The sequence below is a fragment of the Chiloscyllium plagiosum genome, chromosome 17, assembly GCF_004010195.1.
Source record: "Chiloscyllium plagiosum isolate BGI_BamShark_2017 chromosome 17, ASM401019v2, whole genome shotgun sequence".
In the NCBI taxonomy this organism is placed as follows: Eukaryota; Metazoa; Chordata; class Chondrichthyes; order Orectolobiformes; family Hemiscylliidae; genus Chiloscyllium; species Chiloscyllium plagiosum.
The window spans coordinates 45,529,803-45,551,920 of NC_057726.1; the positions used below are offsets into that span (position 1 = coordinate 45,529,803).

Sequence of the window (22,118 nt, forward strand, 5' to 3'; positions counted from 1 at the left end):
CTGCCAATTTCTAAAAGAGCCTCAAGCTCATCCATCTTATTTCTAATGTTTCGTGCATTCATGTATAGTATTTTTAATTTGTTACTGCCCTCACCCTTCCCATCAACTCCTATTTCACTCATCCTTACAGCATGATCCCTTTCTGAGTTTTCTGCCTCATTGATACAGTTGTCTTTCTTTACTTCCCTTGTTCTAACTTTCCCTCCAATTTCCTTCTTAAACATCCAGTTTGTCCCCTCCCCCCGGCTACTTAGTTTAGACATAGCTGTGTTGCAGTAGCAAACCTGCCTGCCAGAATGCTGGTCCCTAACCTATTAAGGTGCAAACCGTCTCTCTTGTAGAATTTATGCTTACCACAAAACATACCCCAGTGATCCAAGAATTTAAATCCTTGCTTCCTGCACCAGTTCCCCAACCACACGTTCAAGTCCATTACCTCCCTGTTTCTGGCCTCACCAGCCCGGAACTGGAAGCAAACCGGAGATAACCACCTTGGACGTCCTGCTTTTCAGCCTTCTTCCTAGTTCTCCGAAGTCCCGCTGTAGTATGTTCCTCCTCTTGTTCCCGACATCATTTGTGCCGACATGTACCACCACCTCTGGCTCTTCACCTTCGTCCTTGAGGATTTCCTGCACTCTGTCTGTGATGTCTTTAACCCTGGCACCAGGAAGGCGGCAACACACTATCCTTAAGTCCCGCCTGCTGCCACAAAAACCCTGGTCAGTTCCTCTCACTATGCAGTCCCCTATTACCATGGCTCTGTGCGATGTCCGACTCTTCTGCTCTGTCTCCACGCCAACCTTTGATTGACAGACCTGGCCGCCTTGTGGACTGGCAGTGTCATCTGTCTCTACTGTTTCCAAAAGATTCAACTTGTTCCTGACAGGTACTTCCCCCGGGGTCTCTTGCAACTGTCTCCTCTCTGCCTTCCTCATCGTCTGCTCTCTTCTGGTACGATTGGTGTAATAACCTTGCTGAAGGTCTTGACCAGAAAGATTTTGTTCTCTCGGATGAGCCTAAGGTCCTCGAGTTCTTTCATCAGTGCTGTAATATGCTCGGTCAATAGCTGAATGTGCACACACTTTCCACACTTATACGAGCCGGATACACCAGAGTCGTTGACCTCCCACACCAAGCACGTAGCACACTGAACCAGTTTGGCAGTCATGTCTTCACCCTCTTCAACTGTGGAGTAATCACTTCACTCGACCTCCTTGTCAAAGACTCTTGAGCGAAAGCCTCACTCTTCAATCCACAGGAACTTCCTTGGATGCTCTTTTTGGAGCAAGTCTGTGGACTTTTAATTTAGATTAGAGGAGGAGGGAGGGAGGGAAGCCCTACTTTGTAGGACCTGGGGTCTAGAACACACCCACTCAAATAACAATCACTTACCTTCCCGACCGGCTTTGCGCTTTGCCTTCACTTCCGCCCAGCTCCCGCTGCTCTCTGATGCGAAAAGACCGTTGGCGTTGAGATAAGTTCTTAAATAACATACATTTTTATACGATGCCGAGTTTAGTATTAGAAACAATTAAACTATATTCTTTGTTGACTAAAGAAATAACTAATTTATTACAGATAAAACTCTCTCAACCAAATTTCACGAAAACTTCACAAGATATTATGATCCTTCACTTTCGATGGCCTGACCTTGAAACTCCCTCCCATGGACTGCCTCAATAACTGCTTACGTTCGTTTTCCTTTCCTGGACCTAATTGCCCTGGATTCCGAAAAACTCTACACCAGCACTTACTCCTCAGCACAACCTATGCACACTGTCTATCAGTCTAACTACCTATCACCTTTAAGTCTATGTTAGCAAATTCCAAACTTGTTTAAGTGACCTATTAAAAATCTTCTAACAGATGCCCATTCTTTCTATAACAGATGCTTTGTGTGACAAAACCTCTTGAATTCTCCATTCATTGTTTGTTCCATAAGAATCTGTAATTTCTTGATATTTATAATTGCTTCAGTACCTCACATATTTAAACCAAAATGGGTTCTTAGCTGTTTTTAATAGACTAGCATGCTTATTGTGGCATTGGCAAAGGTATGTTAGAGAACAGACTGTTATAAGTAAAATCTTGTGCAATTGTAAATAATTTTTTAATGAAGTAACTGGCAGCATTTTCTACTTAGTGGTTAAAAGTGTAAAATTGTTAACATGCTTTTATATAAAAATTAATATAAAAGCACAAGTATAAAATGTATCAACAGGTGTGATGTTGCCTAATAAGTCAGTTGATTGGCAATAGTATAAGGACAGAAGCTAATACACTATGCAATGTACAATATATTCTCCAAATAATAGTTAATTCCCCTTTCAGCAGCCATCTCTAACTGATCATTTTTAAATAAACCTAAAATCAGGATAATTAGGGATTAATTGTGATCTAGTCAGGAACTAGAACGCAGCTGTACTTCACTTCCTCAAATGTGGGGAGGGAATGGCCTAATAGTATTATCACGAGACCAGCAATCCAGAAATCAAGAAAATGTCCTCGGGACCTGGATAAAAACCAGTTTGGCAGATGCAGGAGTCTGAATTAAAAGTCCAATGATGACCTTGACACCATTGTTGGTTGTTGGCTCAGTAATGTCCTTTCAAGAAGGAATTCTACTGTCCTTAGCTGGTCTGGCCTGCATGTGACTCTAGAATCACAACAGTGTGGACGTAGGTTTGCCAGCTGAGTTGGAAGGTTCATTTCCAGACATTTCGTCACCCTACTAGATAACATCTTCAGTGGGACTCTGGGCGAAGCACTGTTGATAATTCCTGTTTCTATTTATATGTTTTGGGTTTCCTTGAGTTGGTGGTATCATTTCCTGTGGTGATGTAATTTCCTGTTCCTTTTCTCAGGGGATGGTAGATGGGGTCTAACTCGATGTGTTTGTTGATAGAGTTCCGGTTGGATGCCATGCTTCAAGGAATTCTCATGCATGTCTCTGTTTGTTTGGCTTGTCCTAGAATGGATGTGTTGTCCCATTCAAAGTGGTGATCTTCCTCCTCTGTATGTAAGGGTACTATTGAGAGAGGGTCATGTCATTTTGTGGCTAGTTGATGTTCATGTATCCTGGTGGCTAGCTTTCTGCCTGTTTGTCCAATGTAGTGTTTGATACAGTCCTGGCCACAGTATTTTGTAAATGACATTAGTTTTGCTTGTTGTCTGTATAGAGTCTTTCAAATTCATTAGCTGCTTTTTTTTGTGTTGGTGGGTTTGTGGGTTACCATAATGCCAAGGGGTCTGAGTAGTCTGGCAGTCATTTCTGAGATGTCTTTGATGTAGGGGAGAGTGGCTAGGGTTTATGGATGCGTTTTGTCTGCTTGTTTGGATTTGTTGCTGAGAAATCTGCGGACTGTGTTCATTGGGTACCCATTGTTTTTGAATACCCAATGAACACAGTCTGCAGATTTCTCAGCAACAAATCCAAACAAGCAGATAAAATGCGTCCAGAAACCCCAGCCACTCTCCCCTACATCAAAAACATTTTGGAAATAACTGCCAGACTACTCAGACCCCTTGGCATCATGGTAGCCCACAAACCCACCAACACACTAAAACAGCAGCTAATGAACTTGAAAGACCCTATACAGACAACCAGCAAATCTAATGTTACTTACAAAATACTGTGCAAGGACTGTGACAAATAGGCAGAAAACTAGCCACCTGGTTACATGAACATCAACTAGCCACAAAACGACATGACCCTCTCTCACTAGTATCCTTACGTACAGAAGAGGAAGGACACCACTTTGACTGGGACAACACATCCGTCCTAGGCCAAACAGAGACACACACAAGAATTCCTAGAAGCTTGGCATCCAACCGGAACTCTATCAACAAACACACAGAGTTCGACCCCATCTACTGCCCCTGAGAAAAACAGGAAATGACATCACCACCAGAAATGATGTCACCACAGGAAATGACATCGCCAACCCAAACATATAAATAGAAAGCAGGAATTATCAACAGTTCTTCGCCCGGAGGCCCACTAAAGATGTTCCCTAGTAGGGTGATGAAACGTCTGGAAATGAACCTTCAAGCTCAGTGAGCAAACCTACATCCAGAACCTCACCAGAGCTACAAATCTTCTCAAAACTCACTATCGCAACAATGTGATTGACTCCCTCAGAAATTATTTGGCAAGCTACTCCGTTCAAGGGCAAGTAGAGATAGGCAATAACTATTGACCCAGTCCCACGACTGAATTTTAAAAAAAAATCACTGAGAAAATCCCATTATAGTTTCTCTCTACTAAATAACAAAGCGCATCAAAGTTCACATTTTTGACAACGAAATCCAAATCACATTCTTTTCAGCATTTTTGAAGCAGTGAGAATTACTAGAAATTCCTCATTTAATTGTGTTTTATGGTTATTTAACACGTACCTTTTATCCAAAATAATAGAAGAATCATAACCATTCACTGGTGTGAATTACAAATTCGAAGCCATTTAAAGTGTGCTTGATTTTTTGTAGAATCATAGTGTGGAAACAGGCCATTTGGCCCAAAAAGTCCACACCGACCCTTAGAAGAGTAACCCACCCAGACTCGCTCTCCCTACCCTATTACTCTTCGCTTATCCCCTGACCAAAGCACCTAACTTACACATCCGTGAATATTATGGGTAATTTAGCTTGGCCAGTTCACCTAACCTGCATGTCTTTGGAATGTGCGAGCAAACTGGAGCACCCGGAGGAAACCCATGCAGAGACTTGGAGAATGTGCAAACTTCACACACAGTCGCCCAAGGTTGGAATCAAACCCAGGTCCTTGGCACTGTGAGACAGCAGTGCTAACCACTGAGCCACCATGCCGCTCATACATTTTTGTGCCCTTCCTGATGGGGGAATTGAACCCTGGTCTCCCGCGTAACAGGCAGGGATACTAACTGCTATACTACCAAGGACTTTTCATTTTCTTTTTGTGCATTGCTTAAAAAAAGTTCAATATTTTAATTGTTTTTCATTATTTTCCAGGTGGGATCGCTGGAAAGACATTCTATCACATGGGCGGTTTAAGAGACGGCTGGTGGAACAGGATGTGGAGACAATCTGTCGTGCACTCTTAGTATATTGCCTTGCTCACTACAGAGGAGATGAAAAGATCAAGAGTTTCATCTGGGACCTCATTACTCCAACAGAGGATGGCCAGACAAAGGAACTGCAAAACCACCTAGGTAACAGTCCTGTCAGCAAGCATTTGCAAGTGCAGCAATAATTTTAGAGAGTTAAGTTACAACGTTGCAATGCTAAGTGTCAACCATAATATGTGATTTGTATTTTCAAACACAGCAACATACTTAGCTTAACACTAATACTTTCAGACATCCTTAAGTGCACAACAGCACTTTTGGCAAACCATTTTTGTGTATTTTTAATTACTGATTAAAAAAGGATCGTATTTGTAAAGTTTTATGAATTAACAATCTGCAGAGTGCTGTAAAGTACAACCACACCGAGGCTTTGATGTGACATACAGGACAAGACTGACATATGGCTATCAACACATTTAGGGTGTGTTATTCTTTCCTGAATTCTGATGATTGCAACTGTTTTTGGAACCATACAAGAAGATAACTTGGGTTTATACAATTATTGCACAAGCTATCATATCACAGAAGGCAGAAGACCAAAGGGGTACAAATGTACATTCATACGACTTTACGGTATGGTCTTCTATTTGGTTTTTGAAAATGAGAAGTGAGTAACATTTTAAAAAATTAAGGCAATTCAGAAAAGGAGTTCTTTTAAAACCTGATATTTTTAAAAACTTATAAATGCTAGATACAAATATAAAGCCCTAACACATGGCAAAGCCACTTCCTTGGGTATCCATTGGAAACCCAAATAAAGCTATCATAACTCTGGAACAGCAGAAAACACCACTCTGACAAATGAGCTAAATGATACTGATTGTTTTGCTCAAGAATAAATCAATAATAAACAACAAACTTCTCAAGTACACAGCATTATATTGAGGTTATGTTTTGGTAATGTGATCTATATGTACTGTCATGAAGCATTCAAATGGGGAACCTGACTAAAGGGATTCCAATAGTTTCCAGCTACAGAATTGCCAGGCAAGATAAAATTCCAAGTCTGTCAGAACACAATCTCAGATACCTGGCTTGAGTAGTGCAATCACACCTTAAGTATGGCGCTGGAGAAAGCACAGCAGGTCAGGCAGCATCTGAGGAGCGAGAGAGTCAATGTTTTGGGCATAACCCTTCATCAGCCCTAATAAAGGGTTATGCCTGAAACATTGACTCTCTCGCTCCTCAGATGCTGCCTGACCTGCTGTGCTTTCTCCAGCTCCACACTTTATCAACTCTGACTTCTCCAGCATCTGTAGTCCTCACTATCTTCCAATCACACCTTTAGATAAAGCTAAACTTACTTATAGAACTTTACTAGTAGGGCAGACATTCCAGTTAGTGGCAAAAGAGTTGGCACTTATAATATTATAGATATATCTGTATTTAATCTTCATGGTCGCAGTTGAAAATGCAATTTGCTTTTAAGTATTGGTATGACCATGTAGTTTGGTATATTCATTATTTCTGATCTTGAGGTGGCTATTAATTAACAGATGCATACAGTTCAGTCCTAAACAGTGGTAAGTATCTTTTAGGAAAATGCACAGTAGTTCATACCTACCATTCCTATCAATCTACCATTCCTAACCTCACTTCAGTAATTACTATGGAAGTACTGTACTTTTTCACAGGCATCTGTACTTTTCAGAGGTAATTTAACACTAATGCTTTTAGACATATTCATACACTCTTCAACATCAGGAGCAAGCCAAATTAACTAAAACAAATGACAGATGTTTGAATGTTAATAGGGACACCACAGGGAGGTTTGTGCTAAGAGAGTGCTCAAACAAACAAAGAGCAACCTAACCTTGTACTGGCTCTGAATTGTGTGTTTTTGTCAGAAGGATTGTGGCTACCCAAGCTCCAGGATGGTGGTTTGATTGCTCCTTGGTTCTCTTATTATCAACTATTGAAAGTCCAGAGAATAGAATTTCAGTAATAAGAATTAAATGAATATTCTTTGGAGCCTACTCAAAGCTGCTTGCATTGACCAGTGTCGTCAAAAACCAAACAAGATACAATCCCATGTGCCTGAAATATTACGGATCATGAAGACTGCTTTAAGTGAACTGGCTGGTTATATCTCCTTTTCTTCTTCTTTTAATTTATCCCATAATAATGTTTCCCTGTCTGAGCGGAGGCTAGAAATAAAAAAGTTTCAGGTGTCAGTCATAGACATTAATTACATTGCATTGTTGTTTAACTTTGTTCAGCTAAAGCTGCTGTATTAATGATTAATTGTTAATTCTTTTGTTTATCCTGTAAACCTGGTGTCTGGTATACGCAAAGTCTGGTACTAGTTATTCAGAGAGCCTGTTTATGAGCCATTGAGGTCAATTTTAAGGATCAGTGAATGTTTTAATTTTACCGTGCTGCAAATGCAGGGAGAGGGAGGCTGATTTGATTAGGTTGCGGCCTTCATGTTGTAATACAAAACAAAACCCTACAATGGTTTTTGAGTGTAAAACCAGCTCAGACAGTAACTGTCGATGCTTTTGTGCATATCCATGACAACAATTGAATGGATAAAGACAAAGTAAAATTCTGAATCAGTAATAAATGGAATAGGCATCCCAGTAATCTGTATGAAGAATGTAGCTTATTAGTGCTGGACATGTTCATATCCCATATAACCATTTAAAATCAAGAACTGCCTGTGAAAGTATATACCACCCACTTGTAGTTATACCAGGGAGCCTCGTGTGTAGTTCAGTCTTCATACATGTACATCACAAGCCATTGAAGGGTCATGTGGATCCCAAATGTAAAAAGTGGGTTATTGACAGAAAAAAAAGTCTTCAGTGAGTGAAAATGTGCATGCTGTTTCATTTGTTGTTTTTTGTGGTTTCATTGTTGGAGGTAGCGTATTGCATAGGTAGAGAATTGGCTAATGAGCAAGAAAGTGAGTAAGTGTTTTTTTCAGGTCGGCAACTTTTAACAAGTGGGGTTCCACAGGGATCAGTGCTAGTACTACAACTGTTTACAATACATGGTAATGACTTGGAAGAAGGAAGCAAATGTACTACAGCCAAATTTGCACGCAAGAATAGGTGGAAAGAAAAGATGCGAGGAGGATACAAATATCTTACGGAAGTATTGATAGGCTAAGTTATTTGGGCAAAAAGTGGGCAGATGAAGCACATTGTGGGAAAATGCCAGGTTGTTCCTTTATTTGGAAGGAGAACAAAAGAACAGTATTATTTAAATAGAGAAAAAAATTCCCAGAAGTTGACCTCCATAATAGTGTTATGGACCAAACTAAACTCTCTCAAAACATGTCAACAAGATAACCTAGACCCTAAGTTTTCTTATTTTAAAGGCAAGTACCAGATGTTAAGTTCTGGATGCAGTTCGATTGGTCAAACGGGTTTGAAGCAAAGCATTTTATTCTTACACTGTTGTTAAAATACAAACAAAAGAAAGAAGAATTGGGATAACTTAAATCTTGGAAACTTAATAATAAATTATTTAACTACTAAAGAGCGACTGTTATAGGATAGTAACATCTCGTAAACACACCCTTGCAAAGGCAAATTCATTAAAATAGATTGTCTCACACAAAATTATAGCAGCAGGAAGAGAACCCAAACTTTTAGCTCTAACATGAATAAACGCTTCCACATCCAGTTTCAAGACCCTAGCAAATGCCAAAAGCTAAAACTAAAATTGGTTTAGTGGGAGCTTGACTCCCCCCATTAAGACTGCTTCTATTCCAATGATTTTTTAAAAAAAGTTCTCACAAGCTATTTACCATATTGGTTGAAGCAGACCGCTTTTCACCTCTGTCTGAATCTCTCCATTTAAAAAAAGGGAAAAATACACGTCCTTAAAGCCATAGTATCATAACCAAATTCTGCTATCAGTTGAAACACTATGCTGTTCCTGAGATCGTGATGTCTGTTAATATTTTTATCCAAGGATAAGCCTGCAATTAGCTTCTGGGCCTAGCCCCACAAACAAACAAAAACTTGTTTGGCCTGTTCCTTTATTTTTAACTCAAGCTATCCTAAAGTCCATCCGTCATTTCCAACTCACAATTCAAAATTGATGAATGAATAAAATAAAAATCATGAAATATCAGCCAAGGTTCAAACGCAGTTTAGGAAAGGTTTACTAGGATGATCCCTGGAATGGAAGAATTGTTTATGGAAGAATTACAGGTGATCTTATGGAAACAAAGGGGCTCGACAAGTAAGTGATGAGAGGGTGATTCCCCTAATGGGTTAGTTGAGGACCAAAGGGGAAAGTCTCAGAATAAAGGGGCGCAAATTTAAAACTGAGATAAAGAGGGATTTCTTCTTGGAAGGTTGAGTCTTTGTAACTCTTTGCCACAGAGAGTTGTGAGTGCAGAATCCTTGTGTGTATTTAAGGATAATATACATTCTTGATCAGTAGAGAAACAAAGGTTACGGGGTAAAGGGCAGAAAAGTGGACATGAGAAGTGTTAGATCAGCCATGATCTAACTGAGTGGCAGACCAGGCTCGATGAGCCAAATGATGTACGCCAGTTCCTGTTTCTTATGGTCAAAATCATGTATTATTATTATTCATCCACAAAATGTGTCTTGAGGTCATTAAAAAAAAGTGAAATACCCACTTTGTTAGATATAGAGGAAGATAATTTATTGTCGAGGGATGATTCTGAAACAAAGTGCCAAATCTGATTGACAGTGGGATCTTTACCATGATGCCATATCCAGAGTGATTCCGAATGCATTTGATTCACTCCTTTCATCAGGTACCAAAGACCATATAATTGACAGTGTTAAAATTTTGAATTTGGTTAGTTCATCTATTAATTAATTCAGTAAACTCATTTATTTTGCTAATCTTTTGAAAACAAAACAGTTTTATAATGTCAGTGTTCATGCACTATCGGGGTGCTTGTGGACTGGGTATATCTTTCAGTAATTGGAAATGTAAATCCAGCCGAAAAAGCATGCGAGGATACCAATTACTCTATAAGAAACATGCTTTATTATTTGATTTTTGATCATTGTAGAGAATTGTTTCAGATTAACTGTTTTATAATTCAAAAACCGTGAACTCTAAGGTTGTTTTGTTGCAGATCATGGTCTCAGATTAGTGTTATTATGGTTGAAAAAATAAGACATACTGCTGGGAATACCATAGGATCTTCCCAAGACATTGGATAAGGTTCAAAATAATTAAAATTTATTTGTGCCAATTTCCCTGACTTCCTGAATCTATTGATTGATGAGTGGTGTACAGTTTCATGGGTGAAACATAGGACTCTAGCCCGTTAAACAGTTAGTTTGATAGAGGAGTCTCAACATTGAGCACTTATGGACTATTCAAGCATGGGAAGCATTATAGCATAACCTAACCCTGTTGATATTCTCACACTTTTGCTTTTGACCTCGCTAGAGTATGCTTGCACCTAATCTGAAGCACAAATAGATAAGTCTTCCCAAATATCTTTTTATACAAATACAGTTCATTAAAGCAATGAAGGATCTGTTCCCCATGTTGATATCAAAGTACATTTGATACAATCAAAAGGCATAAAAAAACTTTATGTCTGTATTGTACACTTATATATCCAATTCTGAATGTTTTGGTTCCACTTCATTCTATAATTGAAGTCATATTTGAGTTTGTTTTAAATTCAATATTAAAAGGAGAAAGTGAGGACTGCAGATGCTGGAGATCAGAGTCGCAAAGTGTGGCATGGGGAAACCACAGAAGGTCAGGCAGCATCTGAGGAGCAGAACAGTTGACATTTCGTGCATAAGCCCTTCGTCAGCAATGCATTCCTGATGAAGGGTTTATTCCCAAAACGCCAATTCTCCCGCTCCTCAGATGTTGCCTGACCTGCTGTGCTTTTCCAGCACCATACTTTTTATTCCATGTGAAAACACAGGCTAAGCGAGCTGATTGGGTTCCTTAGCTGTGTTGATCTGTGACATATAAAGAACTTGACTGGATCATCTGACTGAGCAGTCTAATGGTGGATTAGTTTATAAATGTACTTCACCATTGAATTAACCTAAGGTTTTCTGTCTTGAACCAAATTCAGAATTAAATTTGTTCTGGACTCCTTTTATTAGGGTTGTCTGCACCAGTTCCAAGAGGCAGGAAAGGGAAGAAGGTGAAGATACAAGGAAGCTCATTTGATATGCAGAAGGCTGAGTGGCTCAGGAAATATAACCCAGAACACCTGCTCCAAGATGATGGCTACAAAAAGCATTTAAAACATCACTGCAATAAGTAAGTTAGATAATAGTTTTGATATTTTCTGTGCAGATTCTTTGATTCTAATAACAGAAAATAATTCTCACTAAGCATAGTTCATAATTATAATGATATGTCTAGTTTTTAAAGGTGCATTTGGACATATTGACTCATAAATAAGGGTCACCAACTATTAACAGATACAGTCAATGTATAAGGAAAATAAACTGTTTTTATTTTGTCAGCTTGTGAATATTTTTGCTTTCTTTTATGTAGCATCTGTTAATCTTACTTGACACTAGCATTGTCTGCCAAAATTTCAGTATTTATGTGATCATCACTCAGGGTACTGCTGCGAGTAAGAATGTTGTACTATCTGAAGCAAGAAGTAATCGGTGACCAGTTGGAAAAAGTACTTGATGGAGTGGATGCAAGGTAAGAATATTTATTATTCAAGTGTAATTTGTAATCTTGAACTTCTTAAGCTTGTGAACATTAAACTGTTACTCCAGTTTTATTCTTCTCAAAGGTTAAGATTTGATATGTTATTGTTACATGCACCGAGATACAGTGAAAAGTATTGTTTTGCATGCTATCCAGGCAAATCATACCTTACATGAGTACTTTAGGGTAATAGAGCAGAATGCAGAATATGGTGTACAGTGACAGAAGATGCAGGGAAAGATCCACTCTAATATGCCAGAGGTCCATTCAAAAGTCTGATAACAGCGGGGAAGCAGAAGTTCTTGAACCTATTGTATTTGTTTTCAAACTTTTTGTGCCTTCTGCCTGATGGAAGAGGGTGGAAGAGAGTATAACCAGGGAGAGACTAAAGATTCCTGCCCAGACATGAGCATTGGAAGGGGCAGTCCTAATTAGTTCACCCTCCCCTTTTTTAAATCTGTGACCTTGTAGGTTGCTCAAGTCCCTGTTCAGCTCCTTTTTTTAAAATGGAAACAGTTTCCACTACCCTCTTCAGATAAAAAGAATCCAAATCCCCACAACTAAGTGAAAAAATATTCAACTCTTCCGTCCAGATCTTTCAGCAATGACTTAAATCAATAAGTATTGTTTGTTGGCATGTTTGCTGGAGAGTGTTTTCTTCTCTTTTCTACAAAAAAATATTGTTATCTTGAAAACCTCATTTGAACCTCAATCACAGCTTAACCTTCTCTGTTCCAAAGAGAATATTGCCATAAATTTAACAAGATAAAAATTCCAAGGTGCTTCACAAAATATAATCAATTGTTGACGCCAAACCAATAATAAATAGGAAGGGAGTATAAAAGCTTAGCCAAAATGGGGATTATAATATTGAGAGAAGTAGGGAGCCAGAAATGTTTAGGAAGAGAATTCCTAAATTAGGACCTGGATCGTGGATGGATGACCATGTGTTAAGTGAAAGAATTGGCAGCTGTAAAACAGGATAGCATCAACATACACTGAATCCTTAGCTGCATCCTGACAATCACACCTAAAGTGGAACTACCTTAAGGAAGCATGCTTTCCCATGACAATCAACATTAAAGCCAGAGCTAGATTTCTGCAGGCATTTGTTGGGTGCATTGACGGAGTGACTAAACTGTACGGCATGGGTTCCTAATTGAAATTAAATGAGTTACTGAATAAAACAGAAATTCTGCATAAATTCATATTAAGAAACACTCACTAGCCTCTATAGCAGTCCCTTCAGCTGAGGAATGCTTTGCTTTGTTCAATGTATTCTGAGATGGCTAATGAGTCCATTGCTCAAGCAGTAGACTATGCCTCGTGTGGTCAGATGTTGCTTGAAAGCACAATGTCTCCCTATGTTACTTCTCAAATTAATCTTCCCTCATTTTAATTGGTCAGCATAGTTGCTTAAAATGTTTCACGTTTTCAGAAATGCTTGAGAACCTGTTTAAAACATTTGAGTGGAGGTGGCTTTGAGTGATTTAGAACTTTGATGCTGGATGTTTTGGCTTGCTGTCACACCATCTTTCTTGCTACTGGATTTTGAAGACCTTTTGAAGACGCTGCTGGTTTTGAATTGAAGGCAGCATGCAACAGCCATGTCTTGGTGAAGATAATGGGAAAAAGGACCAAATTACCAACCATCTTGAGAAATGTGTTCAGGGACTGTTGCTTTTGTTTTTCCTAGTACATTTCCTTTGTAACAATTTTTATGGCATCATTGATCACTATTCACTGAAGCACTGCATTCTCCACTCAAGCAATTTTTCATGAAAGTTTACATTATCTCTTTCTATGTTTTTTTAAAAAAACTTTTGATAGTTCTTTGATAGGACTCAAAAAGAGGATGCTGTTTCAGCTCATTCATCTTTTCAGCTCATTGACTCTCTAGCTGTATTAAGACATCATTGGACAACTTCACCTCATGGAATACAAGCAATTTCACGAAATTAGCTTCATCCACTTCTTCAAAGCTAGTCTGCCTTGCCAAAATCATGATTTCCTGCTGAGTCTCAGGGGCAGTGCCATGAGAATCTTCTTGAGCACTTACATGCTGAGGCCTCAATCTGTACTACAAACTGTTCAGGCATGCCGGCCAGCCACTTCAAAATGTCACTCAGCGATTGCTGAAAGAGTGTTCCTGTCATCCTGGCTTTCTTATTTGAGCATTAAATGATGCACATGTGCTCCTTGATGCTTTTCAGTCAATACCTGTGATGTCTCAGTCTGGTAGTATCACTAACAATTAACATCTCCTGTGGCATTCCCACTGAGCAGAGCATTCACCATGATGGATTCTTCTAGATTAATTCACCCTACCAGCCTTAAAGAAGTAATATTTTGCACACTTTTGTTTGATTTTAACAGCATCACCCAAGAATGTTATCAGTGGGTAACTCAAGCAGTCGAGCAACATTAACTGATTGTTCTTTTGCTGGAAAACATATTTAAACATAAAATGTCAATGTTTGTCTTCAGATTCCCTTGATAAGTTTGCAGCAGCAAGCTCAATACCACCACTTTCTGAGTGTTTGTGACTTGTGTTCATCACAGATTGCAGCAATAAATCACAAATGACGAATAAGATACTTGAAAATGGCTCCTCTGCTTTGCCTCCTATCTCACTGGTTTTAAAATGGCTTTGATGCCTCACCACCTACTGACAGGTTCTATACCGAAATTTTCACTCAACAAGCCCTGATACAAGAAAAATAATTTCACTTCACCTGAAGCAACCAAGAATCACAATCTGCTTCAGTGAACAAAGGTGAATCACAGAGGCGGGCTTCCTGCCTGCAGAAAGCTCTTCAAAAACAGTTCCTTGAGTACAGGATGCAGATCAGGATGCCAATTGAATCACAGGGCCTGATTTTGCTATTGCGTGCATAACCAGGAAGGACTATGCACTGCAGATAAATCTGACTGTTAAGATCATAAGACATAGCAGAAATTAGGCCATTTAGCCCATTGAGTCTGCTCCACCATTCAATCATGGCTGATAAGTTTCTCAACCCTATTCGCCTGCTTTCTCCACGTAACCCTTGATCCCCTTGACAATCAAGTGGCAGTGAATTCCATCGATTCACCACTCTCTGGCTGAAGAAGTTTCTCCTTATCTCTGTTCAAAAAGGTCTTCCCTTTGCTCTAAGGCTACGCCCTCGGTTCCAGTCTCTCCTACCAATGGAAACATCTTCCCAACATATACTCTGTCCAGGCTATCCAAAATTATGTAAGTTTCAATTAGATCCTCCCCCCCCCGCCCATCCTTCTAAACTCCCAAGTATAGACCCAAAGTCTTCAACTTGTCTCATACGTTAAGCTTTTCATTCTTGGAATCAATTCTCATGAACCTCCTCCGAACATGTCTCAGGCCAGTACATCCTTCCTGAGATACGCAGCCTAAACCTGTGCACAGTACTCCAAATGTGATCTGACTAGAGTCTCAGAAGTACATCCCAGCTCCTATATTCAAGTCCTTTCAAAATAAATGACAACATTGCATTTGCCTTCCTAACTACTAACTCAATCTGCAAGTTTACCATGAGAGAACCCTGGACTAGAACTCCAAACTCTCTTTGCACTTCAGACTTCTGAATTTTCTCCCCATTTAGAAAATAGTCCATGCTTCTGTTCTTCTTACCAAACTGCATGACCTTCATTTGCCACTTCTTTGCCCACTACACTAACTTGTCCTTCAGGAGCCTCCCCACCGCAACACTACCTGTCCCTCTTCCTATCTTTGTATCGTCTGCAAACGGAGCCAGAATACCCTCAGTTCCTTCATCTAGATCATTAATGTATACATTGGAAAGTCGTGGTCCCAACACTGGCACTTGTGAAACATCATTTGTCACTGGCTGCCATCCTGAGAAAGACCCTTTTATCCCCACTCTCTGCATTCTGCTAGATAACTTATCTTACTGTACCTCCTGTGCGGCACCTTGTCAAAGGCCTTCTTGAAGTCCAGGCAGATAACATCAACTGGCTCTCCTTGGTCCAACCTCGTTACTTCCCCAAAGAATTGTAGCAGATTTGTCAGGCATGACCTCCCCGTGATGTAACCATGCTGACTTTGCTCAATTTTGCCAAAAGCTTCCAAATATTCAGAAATCTGACCTTCCACAATGGTCTCCAAAATCTTACTCATGACTGAGGTTAGGTTAATCGGCCTGTAATTTTCTGTCTTTTGCCTTATTCCCTTTTAAAACAGGGGTATCACATTACCAATTTTCCAGTTTTTTGGGACCCTCCCTGATTCTAGCGATTCCTGAAAGATCACTAATAATGCCTGCACTATCTTTTCAGCTATCTCCTTAAGCAGTCTGGGGTGTAGTCCATCTGGTCCAGGTGGTTTATCCAGTTTCAGGCCATTCAGTTTTTCTAGCACCTTCTCCTTGGTGATGGCCACCATACTCAGGTCTTTCTTCAATTTTTGGGATGTTGCTTATGTCTTCACTGTGAAGACTGACGCAAAGTAATAATTCAGTTCATCGGCTATTTCCTTGTTCCCCACTGTTATCTCTCCAGTGTCATTTTTCAGCGGTGCAATGTCCACTTTGGTCTTTCTTTTTCCCTTTATACATCTAAAGAAGCTCTTATAGTCTTCCTTTATATTACTGGCTAGCTTACCCTCATATTTAGTCTTCTCCCTCCTTAATTCTTTTTTTGTTGCCTTCTGCTGGTCATGAGCTTCCAAATCCTCTGGTTTCCCACTGCCCTTTCCCTTACTTTTATGCTATCCCTGACTTCCCTAATAGGGAGCAAGATCTTAATCAGGAATACAGCCTTATAGAATGTTAAATTTAAGTGATGTGCAGGAGGGAAATCTTTTTAGAGTCATTGAGTCATCTTATTCAAGAACTTGCTGACCATTAAAAACCATTTGATCTGCTATTGTGTCAAATAAATAGACTTAATTATAATTATCTTGAACAAATAAATTCATATTGGTTGTACTGAGGAAGTCATTCATTTTTAAAATAGTATTCAGTGTTTGTAAATATTTAAATGCAATAATTAAGTAATTGACTACAGATAACTAAATTAGTTGTGTAATTTACACACTAATTTCACGAGTGAAAAAGTTCTGGTCATGAACTTAGTTAATTAGAAAATATTTAGAAATTTATGGAATATTGAAATTCAGCTGAACTGATGTGTTGGATCATTATGGGTCCTCTAGTTGGTTCTGCAGTCAAACTTTGCATTTTCTTTTAATAGTTCACACTGAATGACACTTGTGGAGGAGTAATATTTTTTTCTGCGCCAGATCTGTGAGCAGATAAGGCTGTAAATTGTCACTGAGAAGCAAAGATGATATGCAAAACCTGGGTAAGCCGCACTAGAAGAGCTTTACTCTTGTGTGTGGTCAGACAGAAATATCCCCCCTTTCTTGAAGCTGTTGGCAACAGTATAGAGCTTTGGATCATGACCATAAACCTACAAGCCAAGGAACCCATGAGAAAAGGCATCATCACCCTCATCTACAAGCGGAAGGGGGAGAGGGAGGAACTCAGAAATTGGAGACCAATCTCACTATTGAATGCGCATTACAAAATTCTGTCAAAGGTTATCGCCAACCGGGTCAGGTCTGCTCTGGGGTCGGTAATTCACCCTGACCAACCTGTGCCGTATCAAGCACGAAGATCGCTGAGAGTCTCGCACTCCTCAGGGATATGATTGCCTACGTGCAGGACAAGGGGTTGGACACCAACCTCATCAGCCTGAACCAGGAGAAAGCCTTTGACAGGATATTACACACATATATGAGAGATGTTCTCTTCAAAATGGGCTTTGGGGAGGGAATCTGCAATTGGATCAGACTGCTCTGCACCAACATTGTCAGTGCAGTCTCAATCAATGGGTAGGAATCAGATAGCTTCCCAGTCAGATCTGGAGTCAGGCAGGGCTGCCCTCTCTCTCCTGCCTTGTTTGTGTGCTACATAGAGCCATTTGCCGAGCCCACCAGGAACGATGCGAGCCTGAAAGGGGTGACTATTCCTGGCAGCAGGGGCCTGCAGGTTAAGGCCTCCCTGTACATGGATGACGTCGCTGTTTTCTGCTCGGATCTACTGTCCGTGCACAGACTGATGTACATATGTGATCAGTTCGAATGGGCCTTGGGGGCCAAGGTAAACTGAGGCAAGAGTGAGGCCATGCTCTTCGGGAATTGGGCCTACCAATCCTCGATCCCCTTCACCGTCAGGACCGACCACCTGAAGGTGCTGGGTATTTAGTTCGGGGGGACTGGGGCATGCGCCCAGTCTTGGGAGGAGCGCATCAGCAAAGTGAGGCAGAAACTGGGCACATGGAAGCTACGGTCGCTCTCCAACGCAGGAAAAAACCTGGTCATCAGGTGTGAGGCACTATCATTGCTGTTATACGTGGCACAGGTCTGGTCTGGCCTATTCCCAGAACCTGTGCCGCTGCAGTCACCCGGGTCATCTTCCAATTTATATGGAGGTCAAAGATGGACCGGGCCCGAAGGGACTTGATATATAAAGATCTGTGCAACGGGGGAAAAAATACACCCAATGCCACCCTCACCCTGATGGCCACCTTTGTGTGTGGCTGCATCAAGCTGTACGTGGATCCCGGTACGCAAACACCAAGTGTCACTACGTACTGAGGTTCTACCTGTCCCCGGTGTTGCGAAGGATGGGCCTGGCCTTGCTGCTGCGGAACGCTCCGAGTAGTTGGACCGTTCCATATCACCTGTCCTTCATGGAGAAGTTTATGAAGAAAAACACCTTTGACCACAAGTCCATCAGGAAGTGGTCAGCACGTAGTGTCCTTGAGACCCTTCGGCAAAAGGAGAGGGCGGATCCTATCGAGCGGTTTCCTGAGCAGACTGTCAAAGCCATTTGGCAGAATGCCTCGTCGCCAGAACTTTCCAACAAGCACCAAAACATGGCTTGGCTGGTGAGAAGGGCTGTGCCTGTGAGATCCTTTATGCAGGCCCGGAATCTCAGCCAGACCGCACGCTGCCCTCGAAGTGGCTGCAGGGGCGATGAGACTGTCACACGCCTCCTTCTGGAAGGTGCCTATGCAGAAGAAGTCTGGAGAGGAATGCAGTGGTGTTTGTCGAGGTTCGTCCCGAGCAGCGCTGTGAAGCGGGACTCCGTGACTCCAGGAAGCACACCGAGACGAACATCAACTGTGCCTGGAGGATCATCAACTCGGTGAAGGATGCTCTCTGGGCGGTCCGAAACCTGTTGATCTTCCAGCTGAAGGAGTTGACCCGACTGAGTGTTGCAGATTGGCACATTCCAAGGTCCAGGACTACATGTTGAGGGACGCGCTGAAGCTTGGGACAGCTGCCGCCAAGACGCGGTGTGGAAAGACCACCGTGTAACGTCTGCCTGCCTAAGTACAGGGGGCCGACGCAGTAAGGAGACTCCGCTGACCCCCCAGCTAAATATGTGGATAGTAATCGTACAGACCTGTATATATGCATGATTACTGTGTCTCTGTATGCAAAGAAATGGAATGTTTACCTAAGTATGGCATGACCAATTGTACAGATCATCAAAATATTTTATGAACAAAGTATATTTTTGAAAAAAAAATAAACTTACAAGCCGAAGGTCCTGTAGAAGAATCTAAGTTTTGTATTTCAATTTGTCTAAATAATGTTTTGAGGATAGTTAAGTCAGAGGGAAACAAACCTGCCAGCCCAAAGGACTTTGTTGTTATCTCAGGGATATGAGTGCCTGCTTTTCCCAGTGGTCTGTCATATGCCTCTTCCCAGTGGAAGATTTTTTGTCAGCCTCATTATATTAAAATACAAGGGATCCCTGATTTATGAACACTAATACTTACCAATGCTATCCTGCACAGGGGTATAATTTTATAAACCCAATGTATGACCATGCCCTATACTTAGGAACAGCTCCGTTATATTATCCTACTTTGTGTTCAAAGTTCAACTTGTGTACAAATTGACTTGCAAACTGACTCCAGATTGAAAACCCATTCGCAACCCAGGAACAGCCTGTATAGAGTTGTTCAGAATATTTCTGTAAATATTTAAAGTTTTTTGTGGGTTTTTTTAAAGTGAGTGGGACATTGGAGCTCTTCAGCATGTGGAAAAAAAATGTGACAGGTGAAAGAAAGTGAAGTACTTGAAATAATAGCAAGTATCAGAGGAGTGAAGAAGAGATGTGATTTGATGATAGTGGATATACTGCTGCCACTGTAGTTTAGATGTGACTGATGGTAGTGAGTTGAAGCAAAAAGATACAAGGTATCACAGTATGTGAGCTAAGACAAAACGTGCTGTTTGCAGTCAACTAAACAGTAAAGTTTCTTGTTTGTTTCTACCTAAGTTATTTAAATATAATAGCATTGTGTTTCCTGTATTACTGAAATATTTGCATATGAATATTTCAACACATACTATAATGCAAACACCTAGGAATGATCTACTATCCTCTCAAGTATTGACTATCATCGTAAGGCCAAACAAACAATTAATTAAAACCTAAATATTATATTACTTTGAATTTTTAAGGCTGTCTTCCATTTCTGTAATATACACAAAACTACTTTAAATGCATTTTCTCTTTTTAATGCAATCATCTTTCCACACTGACTGTTGACTCACTTTATCGATGTTGATTTTGTATTATGATCTTTTCTCTTGTTTTAATTTCCATTTTTCTACATTCTTTCTTTTCTACATTTAGATAATTGTGGTCTAGCATGACGTCATCAAACAGAATGTTTTTTGAAAGCTTGCCAGATGTCTAAATAATGAATACTTATTGCTTCTGACAAGTTTGAAAGCTTTTCTTTTGGGGTCAGATATTAAGTTTCTGAATTCAGTTTGTTTTTTAAAAGAAATAGCTAGTTTCCTTTCTTTTATTGTAGACCTGTATGCCAACTAATGATGACTCACCTTTTAAAAGCCGGAAAATATCTGTGGAACTCAAGCTGCAGGATGCTGTTGAAGTGCTAACCAAAGTTTCTTTAAAAAAGTAGTGAAGTACTTCTATGGAATCGGTGCTTTGTACCTCAGAACCTGTACTGCAATCTTAATTTTGAAAACAATAGTGCTTTTTAAGTTGGGTAGAAATTAACGACTTTTCTTTCAGGATCTCAACTATAGAAAGGAACTATTCACTAGATGCATATTTTCATATCAACATGGGACATGACCTTCCAATTGTCCTCAATCAATTCTTGCAGTTTAATGGCTTTGCGAGATTTTTAAAGCATTGTAATACGTTTTGGATTTCCATTCCGGGGGGAAAAAAAAGTTCAAGTATACTCTTATTAGTTAGAATTTCTTTCTGCATCTTAAAAATATTTTTATTTCCCATTTAAAAGAAGCCCTGCCATTTGAAAGTTATTCCAGTTAGTTCGACGACTGATTTGTAATTTGAAGTAATGCTAAAGTGTTCAATTCCTGCACCGGTTGAGCTTACATCTTCGTCTCCATCTCAGACTCTCCCCTTGCCTGAAGCGTTGTGACCCTCAGGTTAAATCACCACCTCTACCTAATGAGAGAGCAGCCCTGTGGTCGGGTGGCAACTTTATAATGTAATCTTTCAAATCATGTATCATTCTGGTAACTCTGAGCTGAAACTGGCCCTGAAACTAAGTGCAAATCTGCAGATGAGATTTGATCAAGGCTACAGCCCTCTTGAGATGATGGCTAACAAATAAAAATGTATTTTGTTTGTCTTTACAAATATTATTTGTGTCTGCTTTTAGTGTTTTGTATCTATGGAAACCCAAGTCCTTTTGCTGTTTCCTAATGTGTATCAGTTAGAAGTTATCCTGATTTTTTTTGTTATCCAGAAGTGATCATCTCTCTGACTTATCCTCTGCCTTTGAGCATAAGGTGTGGATGTATCTCAACTGGTCAGTTTGGCTGTAAATGTAGAAGCAGAAATACATTATTTGTGGTTCATTTTGACATGGAATGTGGGAGATTACAGGACACTAATATGATTTTTCAAAGTCTATCAAAGCAAATAGAAGAGGGTGGTCTTATCAAATCGGTCTGATAAAATTCCTTTGAATCAGTGGCCAATAAGCATATTTTGCTTTCCATAAGAATTTGCCGACTAACTTGATTTGTCTCTGCCTCCTTAGTGAAATTGACATTTGGGTTCCTGAGCCTGAGCAGTCTGAAATACCTGCTGAATGGTGGGACATGGATGCTGACAAATCGCTGCTCATCGGAGTCTTCAAGCACGGTGAGTTAAAGATGGGAAGACAACTTTAAAATATCTTGATTCCTCAGATAGCTGTGGTGTTGCAGCAGAACTTTTTAAAAGGGCGAAGGAGAATCAAACAATGGACAATCACTGTACAGTCAGAAATGGAGAGATGTATACATAAAGTAAGATA

General features: G+C 40.2%; 1 protein-coding gene across 6 annotated transcripts in view; it reads left to right on the top strand.

The window, feature by feature from the left end:
• Positions 1-22,118, top strand: part of chd9 (chromodomain helicase DNA binding protein 9) — a 245,483-nt gene that overhangs the window by 195,717 nt on the left and 27,648 nt on the right. For all 6 annotated transcript variants that reach the window (XM_043706976.1, XM_043706974.1, XM_043706975.1 and 3 more), the window contains 4 exons: positions 4,990-5,189; positions 11,183-11,342; positions 11,652-11,741; positions 21,861-21,964. In XM_043706976.1, coding sequence (XP_043562911.1) covers positions 4,990-5,189; positions 11,183-11,342; positions 11,652-11,741; positions 21,861-21,964 — 554 coding nt within the window. The remainder of the gene's footprint in view (positions 1-4,989; positions 5,190-11,182; positions 11,343-11,651; positions 11,742-21,860; positions 21,965-22,118) is intronic.